Source organism: Schistocerca cancellata, chromosome 2 (genome assembly GCF_023864275.1).
Source record: "Schistocerca cancellata isolate TAMUIC-IGC-003103 chromosome 2, iqSchCanc2.1, whole genome shotgun sequence".
Classification (NCBI taxonomy): Eukaryota; Metazoa; Arthropoda; class Insecta; order Orthoptera; family Acrididae; genus Schistocerca; species Schistocerca cancellata.
The window spans coordinates 747,077,983-747,097,991 of record NC_064627.1 but is presented as its reverse complement, the minus strand read 5'-3'; the positions used below and the strand labels follow the sequence as shown (position 1 = coordinate 747,097,991).

Sequence of the window (20,009 nt, the reverse complement as noted above, 5' to 3'; positions counted from 1 at the left end):
CCTGGTCCCTTCCATATATGCAACTTTTTTCTTGATTCTTAAATGAAGTATTAGTAATGATTAAATTGTTAATTAATTCAGGGTGTATTCGACCCGGGAAATCCAGGAAAAACCCTGTAATTTTTTTCACCCGGGAAAAACCCGGGAATTTTCTAGAATTCCGGGAATTTTTCATTGTTTTAGTTTTAAGTTAATTTTTTGTAACTTTGAATGGTAAGAACGAATACTCTGACAAAGAATATTACTGTCTCTCGCTACTGCAGAATAATACTGCAACAATAAAACACAAACGAGAGAAAAAAACTGAAAGTAAAACTTAAGTTGCAAAGGAAATGCACCATATACAAGAACAAAACACAGTGCTCATACAAGCGTCTGCCAACAGCAAAATGTGTCAAAGGCTTTAGGAAGACTATGCAGTGTTTCATAACAACAGATTGCCTCCGATGAACGTGACGTCACAACTGTTTACATTAGATTCGTTTGAGCGGTTGCGAGCGAGCTTATGCGCATATGCAATTGATTCGTGTATGAGTAGTACCTTCCCCGCTTCTGGCTACAGAACTGTGACAGTTAGCTGTATAAGCAGTAGCAGCAAGCAGCCAGATGCTATCCAAAAAATTTTACTGGTGCACCTAATCTGCCAGATTCACATATGCCCAACAGGCGCAGAACTTGGGGTCGGGGGCAAACCGGGGTATCTGCCCCGGGTGGCAGTTTTGGGGGGGAGGGGGGGGGCAAATTCGTATTATTGAGTAAACAGACCTTGTTTCACAAAGCGCCTAGCATCGAGCGCACATTGGCATATCGATTACTGATATGATTTTGAACACATCCCTGTTGGTTTTTGAACATTTTTGATCATATTCTATATTGATTTCTGAATGAATCGTAAGTTAATTTTTGAATGCGTGAATAGTGTATGTGATGTCTCTGCCAGGGGAATCCCTGTCGCATCTAGAAATAAACTTTCCAGCAAACAAAAGGGGACGGGTCTACGCGCAATACAAGCTGTCGACTTCTTTGACATTGCAATGCAATTTCGTTCACACGTAAGGGTCAATGACAATCGCTGTTTACGTGGTTGACTGGGTTTGCAAATGATCAGCGTTGTTATAATTACTAGCGAATTCCATAGATTCAGACTACCAGAGTGGAAATAAACGATTAACAGGAATAACAGGCAACAAAGATTACATATTGTCTTCTCAGTGATCCAAGAAAATGAAATTTTGACAGAAAATTTTTGGCCAGACCTCTACACTACTAAGGGCCAGTTATACAGTCACCGGCTAGCAGCTGCTATTCTGGAAGTAGCGCGGAAAACTCGTACGAACACGTAATAACACCTAATCGGAGAATAAATGCGGGATAACTAAACCGGTGATCGTGGCAGCGTTTGTGAAGTTAACCAGAGAATAAATTTTGACACTGGCAGGTATAGTTACAGAATTAGTGATGACAAGATTGTTTGTTAGAACGAGGAAGGTACTATTTGTATTAACAGCTTTTCTAGTATTAGACAACTACATTTAGGTAATAGATTCTTTCCTAGAAGGGAAAGCACGTCATGTAAAGTTGTTGCAAGATTAGAGAGAAAAAATTCTAGGCCTTAAGGATTGAAGAAATGTATACTGTCTTGCTTGTTTCCTGTCCTATATTCAATTTTATGTCACACAAAACAGCAAGTTATTAGCTAATAGGCAATAAAATGTGCAAATTTTCTAAAGAATTCTTGTTCTTCCGGTTACAAATAATGCCATCCAGTATTAATTGTGAGTTTATTATTTTAAGAGGGCAGGAGGATCTGCAACGAATTGACATATGGTGCAGGGAATGGCAATTGAATCTCAATGTAGACAAGTAAATGTGCTGCAAATACACAGAAAGAAAGATCCTTTATTATTAAGTTACAATATAGCAGGTCAGCAACTGCAAGCAGTTAATTCCATAAATTATCTGGCAGTAGGCATTATGAGTGATTTAAAATGGAATGACCATATAAAATTAATCGTCTGTAAAGCAGATGCCAGACTGAGATTCATTGGAAGAATCCTATGGAAATGCAGTCCTAAAACAAAGGAATTAGGTTGAAGTACACTTGTTCGCCCACTGCTTGAGCACTGCTCACCGGTGTGGGATCCGTACCAGATAGGGTTGATAGAAGAGATAGAGAAGATCCAATGGAGAACAGCGCACTTCGTTACAGGATCATTTAGTAATTGCAAAAGCGTTACGGAGATGATAGATAAACTCCAGTGAAAGACTCTGCAAGAGAGACACTCAGTAGCTCGGTACAGGCTTTTGTTAAAGTTTCGAGAACATACCTTCACCGAGGAGTCAACCAGTAGATTGCTCCCTCCTACGTATATCTCGCGAAGAGACCATGAGGATAAAATCAGAGAGATTAGAGCCCACACAGAGGCATACTGACAATCTTTCTTTCCACGAACAATACGAGACTGGAATAGAAGGGAGAACCGATAGAGGTACTCAAAGTACCCTCCGCCACACACCATCAGGTGGCTTGCGGAGTATGGATGTAGATGTAGATGTAGATGTCAAACCGGCTGACTGGGGCAGGAGAGGCACCACAGGACATTTTAATTTCCACTGGTCTGAATATAGTTTGATGGCACCCATTACAAAATATTACATGTTTGAATTCCTCAGAGTGAAATACAGAGACGTGCGATGGAAGAATGCTGTGTGAAGAGGCGTATCACTGCACTCCGGCACACTTAAGACCAAATAACATGTCTTACGTTCCCTCAAATATATACGTTTCATGTAGCAGATTCTTCAGAGAGATGTGCGCTACAAAATGAAGATTTTTTGAAAAGTCGATTTTTTAAATTTTTGGCGTCCTGCCTCAAACGCTCGAGGGAGGGGGAGTGCCACTATCTAATATTGTCCCGGTTCGGAAATACTGTAGATCCGGACCTGATGCGCAGAGCAGTCTGGGTTGTAGTGGGGAGGTGGTAGTCTCCACGTGACCCAGGTTTACATTTATTGATTTTGTTGTTTCCTCTTCGTTTATTGCTCTCACGTCAAAAGAAAAAAAATGGATTTCTGTGGCTGGCAGCTATCAAGTGAATTAAAACTCATTCACATAATTATGGAAGGCTAAAATATGATGGTCGAAGTAGAGAGGATATAAAATGTAGACTGGCAATGGCAAGGAAAGCGTTTCTGAAGAAGAGAAATTTGTTAACATCGAGTATAGATTTAAGTGTCAGGAAGTCATTTCTGAAAGTATTTGTATGGAGTGTAGCCATGTATGGAAGTGAAACATGGACGATAACTAGTTTGGACAAGAAGAGAATAGAAGCTTTTGAAATGTGGTGCTACAGAAGAATGCTGAAGATAAGGTGGGTAGATCACGTAACTAATGAGGAGGTATTGAATAGGATTGGGGAGAAGAGAAGTTTGTGGCACAACTTGACCAGAAGAAGGGATCGATTGATAGGACATGTTCTGAGGCATCAAGGGATCACCAATTTAGTATTGGAGGGCAGTGTGGAGGGTAAAAATCGTAGGGGGAGACGAAGAGATGAATACACTAAGCAGATTCAGAAGGATGTAGGTTGCAGTAGGTACTGGGAGATGAAGAAGCTTGCACAGGATAGAGTAGCATGGAGAGCTGCATCAAACCAGTCTCAGGACTGAAGACCACAACAACAACAACAACAACAACAAAATATGTAATTAGTTTCAGATTTTGTTTCCACCTTTCTGACAGTCAAGCGTTAATTGCCTTGCAGAACAATGAAGGTGGTGTGTGTGTGTGTGTGTGTGTGTGTGTGTGTGTGTGTTTTTAATGTTTACGTGTTTGAATGTATGGGCTTCCTGAGTTATCGTAGCTGCACAAGCGCAGCGATGCCTGTCATCTGGCGCAGCTGCTGAAACGAATCTATTTCTAACAGGTCGCAGGAAAACTTTCCGAATGGTTGTTTGAAAAGCGTTATTTTCAAGTAAAGTAAATTTCCTTTTACACAAGATGAACTATGTGCGCGAATGTCCGATGAATTTCTTAAATCGTTTGACTCTCATTCAAAAATCAAATCTTTGAGGACGACCATTTAGAAAATTTTCGAACCCAGGAGAGCCCAGAAGATCAGACATTTATGTTGTTGTTAAAAAATTTTACTGGCACATTTGTGTGATGTATCGTAAAGTGTAACATGCGCAAAAAAGATCAACATTATGCATGGAAGCTTAGCTTCTCTTGCAGCTTATTAATCTAACATTATACGTGAAAGCTTTTCTTTTCTTGTACCAACGCTAAGTATATTAATTTAAACTGTTACCTTTTCCTATTTGTGTGTTTGCACTGCTTAATAGTGATGTCGCTATTGGCTGACTACAAGTGTCCTATGCTCCGAATAACCGCTGTCATCGGCTGGCGAGATGGCTTGACACGAGCTACGACTGGCTTACAAAAGCGCATCGCAATCTCGATTTCAATCCTTCAGAATGTAACATGCGGTGTTTGGTGGAGTTCGTATTTATACTTTCGTAATACGAAAATATGCAGTGTACATGTTGCTGCACATCAGACATATTTCCAAAACGTGTTTTTTCCCGAGTTTTGTTTTCTAAAGTGCCGGGAAATTGTACGCCGGTGTATAAAACCACAACCATTGAAAGGATTAATAAGTTATACAGTTCCGAGGAAAGGTATACTGTCATTAACATGGAAATAGTGTATTTTCATCTGGGAGAAAGTGTATTTTTAACCGGGAAATCCGGAAAAAATCCGAGAATTTTTTTTCCTCGTCCAGGTATACACCCTGTAATTTGAAGAAATCTGCTTTAGTTGTACTAATGATTATTCAAACCATGACCAGTCTCAGGATGTTAAAGCTCCCCACCGCATGTGTATAAAACTGTAACATACAAAGGAAAGGAGGGAAGAAATATATTGCAGCATATCTTTAAAAACAAGATCAGACTACTGCAAAAAAGGCAACTCACTGTATTGGTAACGCATAATGTGCAGTAGGGCCAGTCAGTGCAAGGGATCCAAATCACTGCATCTTGATGGAACTGGAAAAAGGAAGAGGGCCTAATGATCAAATGGACCCAAAAATGTAATGTTTGGGTGGTTAGGATGAAGGAAAAAGAAACCAATCAAACATTGTCCTCAGACTATCCACCGTCAGACAGCCACACGGTATGAACGCCAACCATGTCTGAGTGGAGGCCACACTGCAGGTCTGTAAGTGCGGTGCGGCGCAGATGGCAGTGGTGTACAAGGAAGTAAACTGATGTTGTTATTTGCAAAGATATAGAAAATCTGAACTGGCTGGTCCGAGTGCTCTCCTTTTTTCTGTTTCCACCAAGCTGCAGTCATTTGGAGCCCTTGCACTGACTGTCCCGACCACATACAATAATGAGTCGCCTTGTTTTAGTAGTGTACTCTTCTGGTTTATACAGAAATGTTGCAGTATATTTCTTCCCTCCTTTCCTTTGTATGTTACAGAAAATGGGATTTTAACATCCTGAAACTGGACATGGTGAATAATCATTAGTACAACTGAAGCGAATTGCTTTAAATCAATTAATCATGCCCCTCAGTTGTGGAGTCCCACATACCAAATCTTGTGGATTAATTTACTCATTGTGCAAAATTTTACGAAGTGGCTTCCTCTTTCATTTATTTCTTTCTTGAAGTCCATGTTCTCCAACTATTTTTCCTTCTCTTCCTTTTCCTACCAATGATTTCAAGGTACCAGTCACAATTAAAATTTCCCCTCTTTTAACTATCTGAATAATTTCCTTTATTTTATCATACATTCTTTCAGTCTCTTCATCACCTGCAGAGCTAGTTGGTGAATACCGTATTTACTCGAATCTAAGCCGCACTTTTTTCCAGTTTTTGTAATCCAAAAAACCGCCTGCGGCTTACAATCGAGTGCAAAGTAAGCGGAAGTTCTGGAAAATGTTGGTAGGTGCCGCCACAACTAACTTCTGCCGTTGAATATATGTAGCGCTACACAGGCATGCTTTGCAGGCACAAAGATAAATACTGGCGCCTAACCCTCTGCGTCAGTAAATAAATTAAAAAAAAAAAAAAGTGGAAGACGAGCTTTTTTCTCAGACTCGAGTTTCGACCACTGCATTTTCATAAATTAACCAACGAAATAAATACAAATTCCGCATTGTGCATCTTCGAATGTACTATGAAAATCCGACTGGCAAGACTGTTTGGGATGTTTGTCAATGTGGCCAACTCTACCTCCTGAATTTTTTCCTACCTGTGAGAAGAGATGGTTCCTTATAGGAACTTTTATGAATTGTGAATTGCATGCTGTATTCTCTTCATCATAAGAATAATACGAATATAAACATTTTGCCATGTATTCTTTCGTGTTTGCTGCTAACTCATTTAAATACTGTCTGCCTAATAAACTACAAAACTAGAGTGAGACAACAGCAAACGTGGAAAAATATAGATATCATCCCATATTTATATTCGTATTATTCTTATGCCTAATAGTGATACAGTCAGAAATAAAGCACGGCAATTGACTAGATTTTTAGATCTAAGATGACTCTAATTTCAGTGCAGAATGTAAAGAGGCATCTGCAAAGATTTTCAAACGGAGAAAAATTTTCGCTAAACTCTCGTTCAGAACATCTTCTATCATACACTGTCTATTATTTGGTTCTTGTTGATCATTATCAAAGAAAGCAGAAGTGTAGGTAACAGCAAATAGCAGTTTCTTGCCATTGTTTCGCTAATGAGACGATTCCTCTCTCTCTCTCTCTCTCTCTCTCTCTCTTTTTTTTCTTTAAATGGTAAGCGGCAGTAGCGTCCACAAAAGCAAGGCATGCTGCGAGCGGCGACAGGTCGTAAACACTCATTATCAGAATGCGACAAACAATGCATGACACAGTACAGTAATGCATTTTCAGCTTAGTGTGACGTAAACACCTATAACAAAGAGAACAGCACTTATCAGATCAAAGAAAAATAAACAATCAATTCAAACCAGAAGAAGTATGCGAAAAAGGAAGGGTACTCGTATAAATACGGGCGAAGCACCTGACGCATAGCAATGGCTACCTGGTAAAGCTTAACTGCTAAGCTTACGACTCGAACCAAACTACTGTAGCTGTATCGTCATTCATTCGACCTAAATTGTGTCTCATATTACAATGGACCAACTTTGTTTCGATTTGGAGGTGCGGCCTAAAACTTTTTTCTCCCCTTGAATTTCGAGTCTCAAATTTTAGGTGCGGCTTAGATTCGGGAATTTTTTTTTTCCCCCCTTGATTTCGAGTCTCATTTTTCAGGTGCGGCTTAGATTCGAGTGCGGCTTAGATTCGAGTAAATAAGGTAAACTTGTACAACTGTTATGGGTGTTGATCAAACAATGGAAAATCCAGGATGGAATGTAACAATACCAGAGAAGGAACGTTGCTACTCACCATGTAGCGGAGATGCTGAGTCGTGATAGGTACAATAAAAAGATTCATACACTCATAGCTTTCAGCCATTAAGGCTCTCTGAGACTGCAGACCTGTGTGCAAGTTGCGTTTGCATGAGTGTGTGTGTGTGTGTGTGTGTGTGTGTGTGTGTGTGTGTGTGTGTGTGTGTGTCTACTGCTGACAAAGGCCTTAATGGCCGAAAGCTATGAGTGTGTGAATCTTTTTATTGTGCCTATCGCGACTCAGCACCTCCCCTATATGGTGAGTACAACTTTCCTTCTCTGGTATTGTTATGGGTGTTGGCTTCATATCTTTCTTTGCTATTGTATACAAATACCTTGCTGCTCGTAGTAGCATATCTTTCCTGTGATACTGCATTTACTATGCTGTCCATTGTAGCTTACCTGCTTTCCTGTTTTCTTGTTCATTATTAACCCTATTCATGAATTACCCCTTTTTAATTTTGAGTTGATAACTCTATACCGATCTGACCAGAAGTCCAGTTCTTCTTGCCACCACAGTTCACTAATTTTCACTACCTCTAACTTCAACTATCCATATCCTCCTTAAATTCTAAGTTCTAACTGTAGTGGCTTTAAATTTAAAAGCAATCCTCTGTACAGGATGCTGTGCCTTGTAGTTCATTTATGTCATGTATTTCATTTTTGCATTCTCTTGTGGAATGTACTGCACATGTGTGACACACCTGCTCTGTCCAAGTAAACCCATAATGAATTACACAGCTGTTTGAACCCTTTTCATCTTGTTTGATAATCCTGATTCATAATGATTCCAAACAAAAGGAAATTTTTCAGAACAGTCCAACCAAGAGTTTTTTAAGTGCATTCTTTTGGAGATGAGTTAGGCCTTAAAAATGTTGTTGTGGTTGTTGATAATTGATTGAGTGATGCTTTGGGGAATTGATAACTATAGTTGATCATTAACATTTATTACAGACAGGCCAAACACTAATTACTTCAGTGATGGTATGTAGTTCATGTAGGTTGAAGATTTTGACAAGATTTGTGACAAACTCTGTAATGCAGTATACACCTACAAATTCTTCTGAATTGGGGGGGGGGGGGGCACTCAGTACTTTCATAAATAAGAGAGGCATTGCTAGACATAACAGCAGTGAAGAGATTTATTACTTCAGTGAACTTTCAGTGCTTTTAGGAGATTATTTTAGAAGAGTATGCTGCCAGAGTGCCCTAAAAGCAGTGTCACTTGTGGTAATGCAAAGTGTCATGAGGCTGTTTTAAGAGGTATTGCTGAAGGGTGAATGTACAAGATGTTCATCATTCTTCCACACAACATAAAGTATTTAAAAATGAAGAATTTCATTCTGTAATCTAGCATGCAATTGATTACCAAGTAGCTGATGGTGTACATTAATCTAGCATGCAATTGATTACCAAGTAGCTGATGGTGTACATTATCATTGTCTGTGCTATTATGATTCCAAAGATGACAAGCTGTCAGCATTGTGGCATCCCAGTGGTAAGTGATGAGGATGTGGGGGCACTTGAAGCCAAAAGAGCAACGAGGCAAACAGTGACGACTGATTAGCAGTCCACGTTAACTGCAAGTGGGCAGCCCCAGCACCGAACCAAGGCTGCAGGTGAGCTGGCCTGTCTGCACTTTCCAACCCTTCTGACAGGGCGGTGCAGTCCCTACCTGCAAAAGCTCTCCCCGCCAGAGGATGCAGATTAATGGCAACTTACGTAGCTTAGGCTGACAGTCTCTGTGAATGACCTGGCCAGTGGTGAAGTTAATAGTGAAGGACTCCACAACCACAGTACCTAATATGACAGAAGAGAAATGCTTACTTAGTATTGATTGAAACTGGAATAACCTCCACACGATTTTCATTCATTAACTTAGACATTGTGCTTCAAAAATCCCAACATGAGTGAGAGCCATCAGAGATGGGGATAAATTCAAATTTTTCATTGACAAGCAGAAGCAACCACTACTGACTATTTCTGTAAAGCAATATTGTAATGATAACGTAGAAAGGCAGTATACCTAGGCGAAAGGCAGAAAATGTGTCTTGTTAAAAAGCAGCCAACCAAACTTGATTCTAAGAAGCAAAACAGAACAGGTAAAAAGTGAGGCTAAGGGATTATCCAAAATACAGAAATATTCATCGAAGAGGGAAGATGAAAGAACCCTAATAAAGTTCGTATTGAAAGAAGTAGGCCTAAAAGTATACCAACTTTGGGGGGGGGGGGGGGAACACCTTGCTTTTGACCTTGTGTAGATTTATAGCAAAAGAAAGCCTCAGCATTAAAAAATGAATATAATGGCAGGTAAATGTGCAACTGTCTCTTCACATGTTAATTGTTTTTGTAGTAGTACAAATGAGGTGGTTGATGGTGATGTGTACACTTGACTTTTTGAGACTGTTGTGATAATGGATCTACTACACCTCGGGTAGTGTTGTTTGGTACTGATATTTGACATGCAAGAACCTAGAAGAGATCCCTGCTTACAACAACGTTATTTCAGTTGTGGATCCTACTAGTTAATTCATTTTCCCTTCCTATATGTTGTTAGTATGCGCTACTGCATAATACAAAACTTTGAGCATAAAAAATACACTTATCAAAGAATTACAGGAACATGGCTGTGGGCATCTACCATCCTGCACTGGGCAATAATTGAGGACTGGGTATATTACCAAATTATATCTTTATCTTTCACAAATTAAGTACACAGAAAAACATTATTACATCCTTGATCATTTACATAAAAAAACAAATATCCGACAGGTGTCAAAAACAAAGTGGGAACATCATTCATCCTGCTATCCTGGGTGCTTTTCATTGTACTTTGACAGCTTCAATAACATGTATGCCCTCTGTGCATGTGTTTATCTCTGCCTGATACCTATGTGGCATGTTCTGTATGAGTCAGTGTAGGTCACCCTGTGGTATCCATCCCCATTCTTTAATGAGAACTCATGAGAGTTCTTGGAGAATCTGTGATGGAACAGGAAGACCGTGAACACGTCTGTCAACATGTCCTGCATATGCATGATAGGGTTTAGGTCGGGACTAACTGCCATTCCTTTAGTTCAATGTCCAAGCTTCAGAAGACATCCCTGCTGATGGCTGCCACAAGGGCCCTGGCATTAGATGCAATTCATGGCCATTACTGTATGCAGCAGCCACCACATGATCCAACAGGATCTGTACAATATACTGCCTCACGTAAGGTGGCCATGAACAATGACAAGATCTATATGATTGTCAACACTCAGGCCTCCTGACAAATCAAAGAACCCTAGAAATCTTTCAGTTTGGTGGACAATGTTTGGCAGGTACTATTCACCAAAAGTCTCTGCATACAAACACGGTCGTCATCTTCCGTCACAGGATATCTGGACTCATCTGTGAATAACATGTTTCACTGATGGTGAAGTTGCTAATTGACATGGGATTGCATAACTGACAGTGAGCTGCAAGATGATGATATCAAGTGAGGTACTCGAACAGGATGTCTGGATTGTATGGTCCTTTCATGTAACCTGTTCATTACAGTCTGATCAGGCACAACAGCTCCAGTGGCTCTTCCAATATCGTCTTGCACAGATGGCCAGATGTTGGTCTTTGCATGGGTTTGTAATGTATTGGCAACTTCATTCAACTCGCCTTTCTCACCTTTTATACTGATCTGTCTTCCATTAGTATGACAACAACCCATGGAAGACACATGGAGAGGCATTGGCATCTGCAGCAGCATGACCAAAAGTCCATCCATTTTTGGATCAAACAGGCTGCACTTGCAACTTGCAATGCATTAAGTTGTCGCATTACGTGTTCCTGGTTGAATACAGTGTCCACAAATAACAACTGCTATTTGTGTAGCTCAGTAGAAAACAGTGGGACACTGGCACTCACCTCGTTCTGAGGGGTCAGCTGTAATGCATAACACAGCCAAAATATAGTGAATGATTTCAATTGTTGCCTGTATTGAAAGTGAAGATCTCGGCCCATGCAGTAAGACCACAGGTACCGCCATGGTCAAAAAAGATTTCACATACTGTATGTTGATACACATGTTCCCCTAATTTTTTTGAACAATGTAAGTATGACTTATCATCATCATCATCATCATAATTATCATGATCCATTGGAAAACTTAATTAAGAAAGTAAGAGAACATATGAAATTGCAGGTATTGTTCTTCATTCTTTAAAAAAAATTACCACTACTATACTGTAGCACTCTTTAATGCCCACCCCATTATTTTAGCATAAATATAGTACTGACAGAACTGAATATCTACAAAATGTTATGTATTAATAACATTGTGATTGTATACTCACATTTTGGTATTTTTTTTACATTACTGTTAATGTTTTTTTTTTATTTTTCAGACTGGTCTTGAGGCTGAAACTGTACCTCCAGTGGGTTGTGAACGGTGGACAGTTTTTGCTATGAAAGAGCTTGCTGGATCATTGCAAATAACAGATGGCAATAATTGGAAGAAATTTGCTCAACATATAGGATTTACCAAAAATGAAATTAAGAACAAGCTGCAGGTACTGTTGATTTCATGAAAGAAAATTATTATTATTATTATTATTATTATTACCTGTTTCATTATTAAAGTTGCTGTTTATTTCAATAGGAGAGTAAACTATAATTTTCATTTGGTTAATTTTTTGAGGTGATGCTTCTGTTACCTACATCACCTAACTTCTTCCTTGCACTAGTACTACACCCTTCTTTTGTTCTTTTTCCACTCAACCTTCTTGTTTATTTAAACTGTGCCTAAATCTCTCCAATATTGCTTGGATATTGTACATTATAGTCATCTGAATTGAAATGGGAAGAAAAGAAATTTATGACACACCTTAACTTAAGAGAAGGAATCGATTGATAGGACACATACTGAAACATCAAGGAATTGTCAATTTGGTAATGTAGGGGTAGATACGGGTGAAAAATTGTAGAGGGTTATCACATTTAACTGTAGTTAGCAAATTCAAATAAATGTAGAATGCATTATTTATTTTGTTCCACGTGTTCTCTGTCTGGACTCCTCCCCCTCCCCCCAAGTCAGCAGCTCGTAGTTGCATTCTCACTTCCAGAGCAGGGGGTCCTGGGTTTGATTCCCAGTGGGGTTAGGGATTTTCACGTGCCTCAAGATCAGTGGGTGTTTGTGTTGTCCTCATCATTTCATCACCATTCGTGAAAGTGGCGAGATTGGACTGAGCGAAGGCCGGGAATTTGTACGGGTGCTGATAACCGCGCAGTTGAGCACCCCACAAACCAGTCATCATCATCATCATCATCATCATCGTCATCATGTTTTTTCCAGACACTTTTCTGTCTTCTCCCCCCCCCCCCCACCCCCCCCCCCCCACCCTCCCAATCTCTTTTCCACTTCCATCCAATTTCCTCCCCGAAAACAGCCCATCACTTAATCGAAAACAGCCCATCACTTAATTTGCTTTTGGATGCTTGACTCTGACTGGCTGAGTCACGGGCGGGGTGAAGGTTTATTCACAAACTTTGTGCAAACTTTGCAACCCTAGTAAAATGCTTGTGTCATCATCAATGTGATTCCAGCATCAATAGCAGCTGCCGAATTGCTGCATAAATCTTATGCCCAATGATTTCAGTGTAATAAGCAGTAGACCTTATGAGTTAGTGATTAGGCTATTAACACCCAGCTTCTGTCTAAGCATGATTGAATAACACTTTGGTTTTACCATCAGATAGTGGTGCTTTTGAAAATAAAGTGTAATGGCTGGTTCAGCCACCAGTCTCTTCAAAAACTGCTACCCATAAAGCACAAAAACACTGAATTTCTGCAAGATGTGGTTTTGATGTGTCCATATCATCAATTATATTCACTTCTGTTGTTTCAGTGCTATGTGAACAATGCTGTGTGCTTACTTTCCCGATGCAAATGGACACCACATTCACATGTCCCACAGAATGTACAGCAAGCCTTTCAATGTTGCTAGTGCTGGTGATTGTGTGTCAAATAGGAGTTTCAAAGTGATCTACCACTTTTTTGTAACCTAACCCTTCAGAAAATGGTTAAAGGGCATCCTGGGCTTTGCTGAAGGCTCCCACCTGTGGAAAATGGCCATTTTTTGTTTCATTGTTGCTACTTCTTAGATGTTTTGTTCTGCATCACCTTTGAGAATGACTTTGGATTTATTTGCAAAAGAATGGGAAGGCTTATCATTTTCCTGGAGATGACTTCCTCTGGTCTGTACTGAATCTACTTGTCCCTTATTCATTGTATTTATGTATGAAATTTCATAATCTACATTTCCATATTCTAGCTGGCTGTGCTTGGCTATTCCATGCAATTCCGTGACCCACTTTTTATATGACTGATGTGGTTGTTGCAACACACTTACCTGTCCTTCTTTCTGTAGTGGGTGTTCTGTGAAGTCAAAACTTCTATTACTTGTATGACTGAAATAATGCTTGTTGGCTGCAGTTGCATCCAGAGGATGGTCACACACCTGTCACATGACGTGTAAAAGATGTTCTATTAACTTCCTCTAATTGTTAATTGCAGGCAGGATTATAGTCAGTGACATAAATGAATGTACTGAATTTCAGCTGGTCAGTGTTCAGAAATAATGTTTTTTTGTTTAATATCAAATGGGAAGTCAAGAATTTTCAGTTTTTGGACAATGTCATACTTAACATGTAGGACACATGGACACACACACACACACACACACACACACACACACACACACACACACACGTATGACTTCTGTCTCCGGGTGCTAAGGTTCAACAGTGGCTGCATCTGGCATGAGCAGCAATCTACTTGCTGTGAAGCAATCTAGCAGGGGTGGGTAGTTGGAGTAAGGAAGGTGTGGGGTGGGGAGGGGGAGGCAGAGGCAGGATAAGGGTAGGAGAAGATGCTTGTGCTGCCTGTGAAAGCATGAAGAAATGTTGTAGGGATAGGATGGGGCTACTGTGTGCAGTGTTAGGAGGCTGTGCTAGAGGGGGGCCGGGGTGAGGTGTAGAGAAGAGGAAATGACTACGTAGATGCATTGATAGGAGGCATTTATAGCACTGGAATGAAGGTAGGAAAGGGGATAGGCAGATGGAGTACAGGATTTAGCAGTGATAAGAGGTCAGAGGGTTACAGGAAAAGAGGACATGTTGTAGGGATGGTTCCCACCTTCTAAATTCAGAAAAGCAGGTGTTGGTGGGAAGAATCCAGATGCAACAGGTTTTTGAAGCAGTCATTAAAGTGAAGCATATCACATTGGGAGACATCTTCAGCAGGGTGGTCCATCAGTCTGTTGCTCACTGTTTTATAGTGGCCATTTACATGGACAAATGGCTTTTTAGTTACCATGCACATGTAGAATGAGACACAGTGGTGAATCTGTTTAAAGTTCACGTGATTCTGCTCAAAATTAGAGTTCAAGAAGCTAACTGTCAATTCTTTTCTAAGTTTTTAGAACTCTGGCACAAAATTATAGCAATCCATGAAGCTGGCAGTCAAAAATTTTGCAAGTTTAAGAACTTGTGGAATAATTTTTACAAGTCTCACATGCAAAATTTCAGTCACATCAGTTCCTTGATGATCTCTCTAAATGAATTGTTTTAAGCCAAATTACTGCTGTCCTTTAAATAGATGTGATCTGTTGTCATGGAACTGTCAAATTTACATTTAACTTAACATAAATTAAATATGAAGTAAGACCAGAATTTCACCAGCTTTCATGTGGCGCCATTAGTGTTTTGCTATGCTCCTTGGTTTTCTTGTTTTTTATATTTCAATCAGTGAGATAATTAAAGGGTGTATGTGCTCCAGGACAACCAGGAAATCCAGGAAAAACCTAAGAACTTTTTCGTCTGGGAGAAAATGAGGAAAAACCCAGGAATTTTTTAGAGTTCCGTGAAGTTTTTAGAGTTCTGGGAATTTTTTGTTGTTTCAGTTTTCAGTTAAATTTTTGTAATTTTGACTGATAAGAACTAATAATCTAACAAAGCCTGCTACTGCTGAATAATTTGCAACAATAAAATACAAACCAGAGAAAAGCACCAAAAAAAATTTTAAGTTGCAAAGAAAATGCTCCATTTACATCAACAAAACATAGTGCACAGACAAATGTCTGCTGACAGCAAAATGTGTCAAAGGCTTTAGGATGAAGACTATGCAATACTTCATAACAACAAATTGCTTTCATGAGCTTGATGTCACAACTGTTTACATTTCTAACAGGTTGCGGGAAAATATTGCGAATGGTTGTTTGAGAAGTGCTACCTTCAAGGTAAATTTAATTTTATGCAAGATGAATTATCTTATGTGTGAGAATGTGTGATGAATTTCTTAAATTGCAGAGTGTTTGACTCTCATTCAGAACTTAGCAAAATTTTGGACCTGTAAGACCAGACATTTATGTCATTATTTAAAATGTTACTGGCACATTTGTGTTTGATATGTCGTACAGTATAAAAAAAAGCTTAACTATTCTTGTAGCTAGACTCTATGTACATCAATTTAAACCGTTAACTTTTCCTATGTGTGTGTTAGCACTGCTAACGGTAACATTGCCATGGGCTGATTGTATCATCTGTTCTATGCTCTTGAATATCAGCTGTCATTGGCTGGTGAGATCACATGATGTGAGCTGTGATTGGCTGATGCAAACACACTGCTTTCTCGATTTCCGTGCTTCGGAAAGTAACATTATGTATTTGGTAGACTTTGTATTTATACTCTCGTAATATGAAAAATGCTGTGCAAGTGTTGCTGCACATCAGAGATCTTCCCAAAACGCTTTCTTTTTTTCCTCCGGGTTTCATTTCCTAAAGTGCCACGATGTCTGCACTGGTGTATAAAACCTTGAACATTCAAAGGATTGAGAGGTTTCCCAGTTTTGAATGGAAGCATTCTGTTACCTACAATGGGAAAAGGTATTTTCACCTGGGAAAAAGTGTAATTTTAACCAGGGAGTCGAGGAAAAATTGGGGGATTTTTTTTCCTTGTATGCGTATACACCCTGTAGTTAACTAACCCTTATTTGCTGTTATTTATCATTAAAAATAATGGAAGTTAAGTTACTTTAGGTAGCTACGATAGTCTAATGTCTCATATTGCCACTATTTTTATTGAATTTTTTTATTTTGCTTAAATTTTTTTTTATTGCTTGGAATTAAAATTCTGTACCACATCAATAAAAATTCTAAAACTTAATTTTGATAGTGCTCTTCAAGTGGACACTTGGCCGCTAAAACAGCTTAAGGGATTTAGAAGTTGTTAATTTCTTAAGTAGGTAGTATTTTCAAATGTTACATAATTAATACCTCAAGTACTATCCCTTTTGGATTAAAGGAGACTACCCAGTGAAAAACCTGAAGCAGTGAGTTGTTGATAGATGTACAGAAAAGGAAGAAAGGTTGCTAGCTTTCAGTGTTATCCTTTGATGATTATAGAGGGGGAAAAAAAAAACCACACACACACACACACACACACACACACACACACACACACCTATGCCCTACATGGTGCCAGCTGAGCTTACAGCGCCAGTGCTACATTTCGGCAGGTGGACTGGTTGTGGTGGGGGTAGTTTCCTGTTGGTGGTAGAGGGAGAGGGCAGGAGGATGGATGGCTAGCAGCTGGTTAGGAATGAGGGTGGGAAGGGTGGCTGGTATATGGGCTGGCACTATTATAACGACTGGTGAGAAGCGGCAGACACTGAAGGCAACTTTGGGACATAAGTTGGGAGGGGGTGATAGGACAGAGGAAGGAGAGACTGTTGCATAGAGGGTGCAGGTTATCTGATATTGAGGCCAAGATGGTTATGGGAGCAGATGATGTGTTGTAAGGATAACTCTCATCTGTGTTGTTCAGAGAAACTGGTAGTTGAGGGAAGAATCAGGATAGCTCTGGTTGTAAAGCATCCATTGAAATTGAACATCTTGCACCACCAGGTGGTCAACTTTTTTGACAACAGTTTGGTGGTGGCCATTCGACCTGGTGGATGGCTGGTTGGTAGTCATACCAACATAAATAACTGTGAAGTGTTTGTAGTGACATGGCTCTTTCGATGGTCGCCAGGGTTCTGTTGGGGTAGGATATTCCTGTGATATGACTGGAGTAGGAGGTGATATGTAGGTGGATTGGGGAGGTATTGCACCTTGGTCTGCCACAGAGATATGATCCCAGTGGCAAGGTGTTGTGTGGGAGTGGCGTAGGGTTGGACTAGGGTGTTTTGTAGGTTGGGTGGGAAGGGTCTTGGGTAGGATCTTCCTCATTTTAGGGCAGGATGAGAGATAATCAAAGCTCAGGTGAAGGATATGGTTCAGTTTTTCCAGTCCAGGGTAATATTGAGAGAGAGAGAGAGAGAGAGAGAGAGAGAGAGAGAGAGAGAGAGAGGGAGGGAGGGAGGGAGGGGGGGAGCTCTTTTGTTGCTGATTCTTGGGAGTGATGGGAAGTTTGGGGGGGGGGGGGGGGGTTGTGTACAGATTTGACTTGGGAAATCTGTTTGTGTAGTAAGTTTGTAGGCCATTGCCTGTTGGTGAAGGCTTTAGTGAGGCCTTCAACCTACTGGGCAGGGGAGTCCAGATATGTTGTCCACAGCTGGCTGGGCTGTATGGGAGGAATTTTTTGGTATGGGAGAGATGACAACTGTCAAAATACACATACTGTTGGTGATTAGTGGGTTTAATGTGGACAGAGGGTGTGGATGGAGCCATCAGAGAGGAGGAGGTCAATATCGAGGAAAGTGGTGCGTTGGGTAGACAAGGACCAGGTGAAGTAGATGGGTGAAAAGGTGCTGATATTGTGAAGGAATGTGGATAAGGTGTTTCGGTCCTGAGATCAGCAGATGAAGGTATTATCAATGAAACTGAACCAGACCAGGTGTTGGGAGTTTTGGGAGGTTAAGAAGGTTTCCTCTATATAGCCCTTTAGTAGGTTGGGATAGAAGGGTGCCAAAGGGGAAGTAGTTTTGTGTTAGGATATAGTTGATAAGGTGTATAACGAATGAGGTGCTGGGTTGGAAGTCTGGAGGATATTAGGAGGAGTAGTCTTCAGTAGTGGCAAAGCCTTGCGCATGAGTTATGTTGGTGTATAGGGAGGTGGCTTCTATAACGACAAGTAGGCATCTGGAAGGTAAAGGGGTGGGGGTAGTGAAAAGTCAGTGAAGGCAGTGGTTAGTATCTTTGATGTGGGAGGCTTGGTTTCAAGCACTTGGTTAGAGGTGTTGATCAACAATGGAAGACATTGATCAACAATGGAAGACATTCTTTCAGTAGGAGCACAGTAACCAGCTACAGTAGCGAATCCAGGATTGCTGAGATTGTGGATTTTGGGGAGCCTGTAGAAAGTGAGTGTGCGATATGTTGTTGGGTTAGGAGGGAGATGGATTCTGGTGAGAGATTCTGGGAAGGGCCTATGGATTTCATTTGGGATTGGATTTTATGCTGGACTTCCAGTGTTGGGTCCAGTCTGGCAGAACTTGTAGGTGGAGGAGTCAAGACAGTTGGTGGATGCCTTCAGTCAGGTAGTCACTGCGACCCATCATGACAGTGTTGGTGGCTCTGCCACCTGGGAGGATGATTAAGTGTGGATATGATTTCAGGTTGTGTATGATTGTCTTTACTTCTGCCAGAAGGTTAGTATTCTTAGGAAAGGACTTGGGGAAGGATGGTGAGGCCAAGTTAGAGGTAAGGAATTCATGGAATCTGACCATGAGGTGGTTATGAGTGATATGTTCTTGTCACCAGAGAGGCAAGGTTCACTGTTGGGATTAGGGTGGCCTCGATTGGTGACAAGTATTTCAAGATCTGCAGGAGGAGAGTGAGTCTTTGACAAGTCCAACATGGTTAAAATTGGGTGTAGGGCTGAAGGTTATCATTCCTATCCATTGGGTAGGACTGAAACTTCTGTGGGACTGAGTCTTTTGGTTGAGAGGTTTACAACAGCATTTTGGATTTGCTTGGTTTGTGTGTTTTGTGGGATGTTAGGAGGGGGTTTTGAAAGATGTGATAAAGTGAAGAGGTCAGGCAGGCAGGATGTGGGTGCTCTGAGGGGGGGGGGGGGGGGGCATTGTGAGTAGGATGGGCCATCTTTAGGAAACCTTCCTAGCTTCCCAAAACTCCCAACACCTTGTGTGGTTCAGGTTCATTGATAATATTTTCATCGTCTGGACTCTAGGACCGAGACACCCTATCCACATTCCATCACAATCTCAATATCTTTTCTCCTATGCACTTCACCAGGCCCACCTCTACCCAGCATGCCACATTCCTGAATGTTGACTTCTGCATCTCTGATGCTCCACCCACACCTGTGTCCACATCAAACCCACTAATCACCAACAGCATCTGCATTTCGGCAGTTGTCATCCATTTCACACCTAAAAATCCTTCCCATATAGCTTAACTACCTGTGGACGACATATCTGCAGTGATGGAATTCCCTTGCCCAGTATGCTGAAAGACTCACAAAGGCCTTCACTGACAGGCAGTACCCAGTCCACAAACAGATTTCCCCTGCTGTATCCTCACAGACCTCCCACCACCCACAAGAATCAGCTACAAAGGAGCACCCTCCCTTCC

At 40.7% G+C, this 20,009-nt stretch overlaps 1 protein-coding gene across 1 annotated transcript in view; it reads left to right on the top strand.

Annotated features, from left to right (window-relative positions):
- The window catches only part of LOC126162561 (uncharacterized), a 113,948-nt gene that overhangs the window by 43,470 nt on the left and 50,469 nt on the right, over positions 1-20,009 (top strand). The window contains exon 7 of the mRNA XM_049919150.1: positions 11,822-11,986. Coding sequence (XP_049775107.1) covers positions 11,822-11,986 — 165 coding nt within the window. The remainder of the gene's footprint in view (positions 1-11,821; positions 11,987-20,009) is intronic.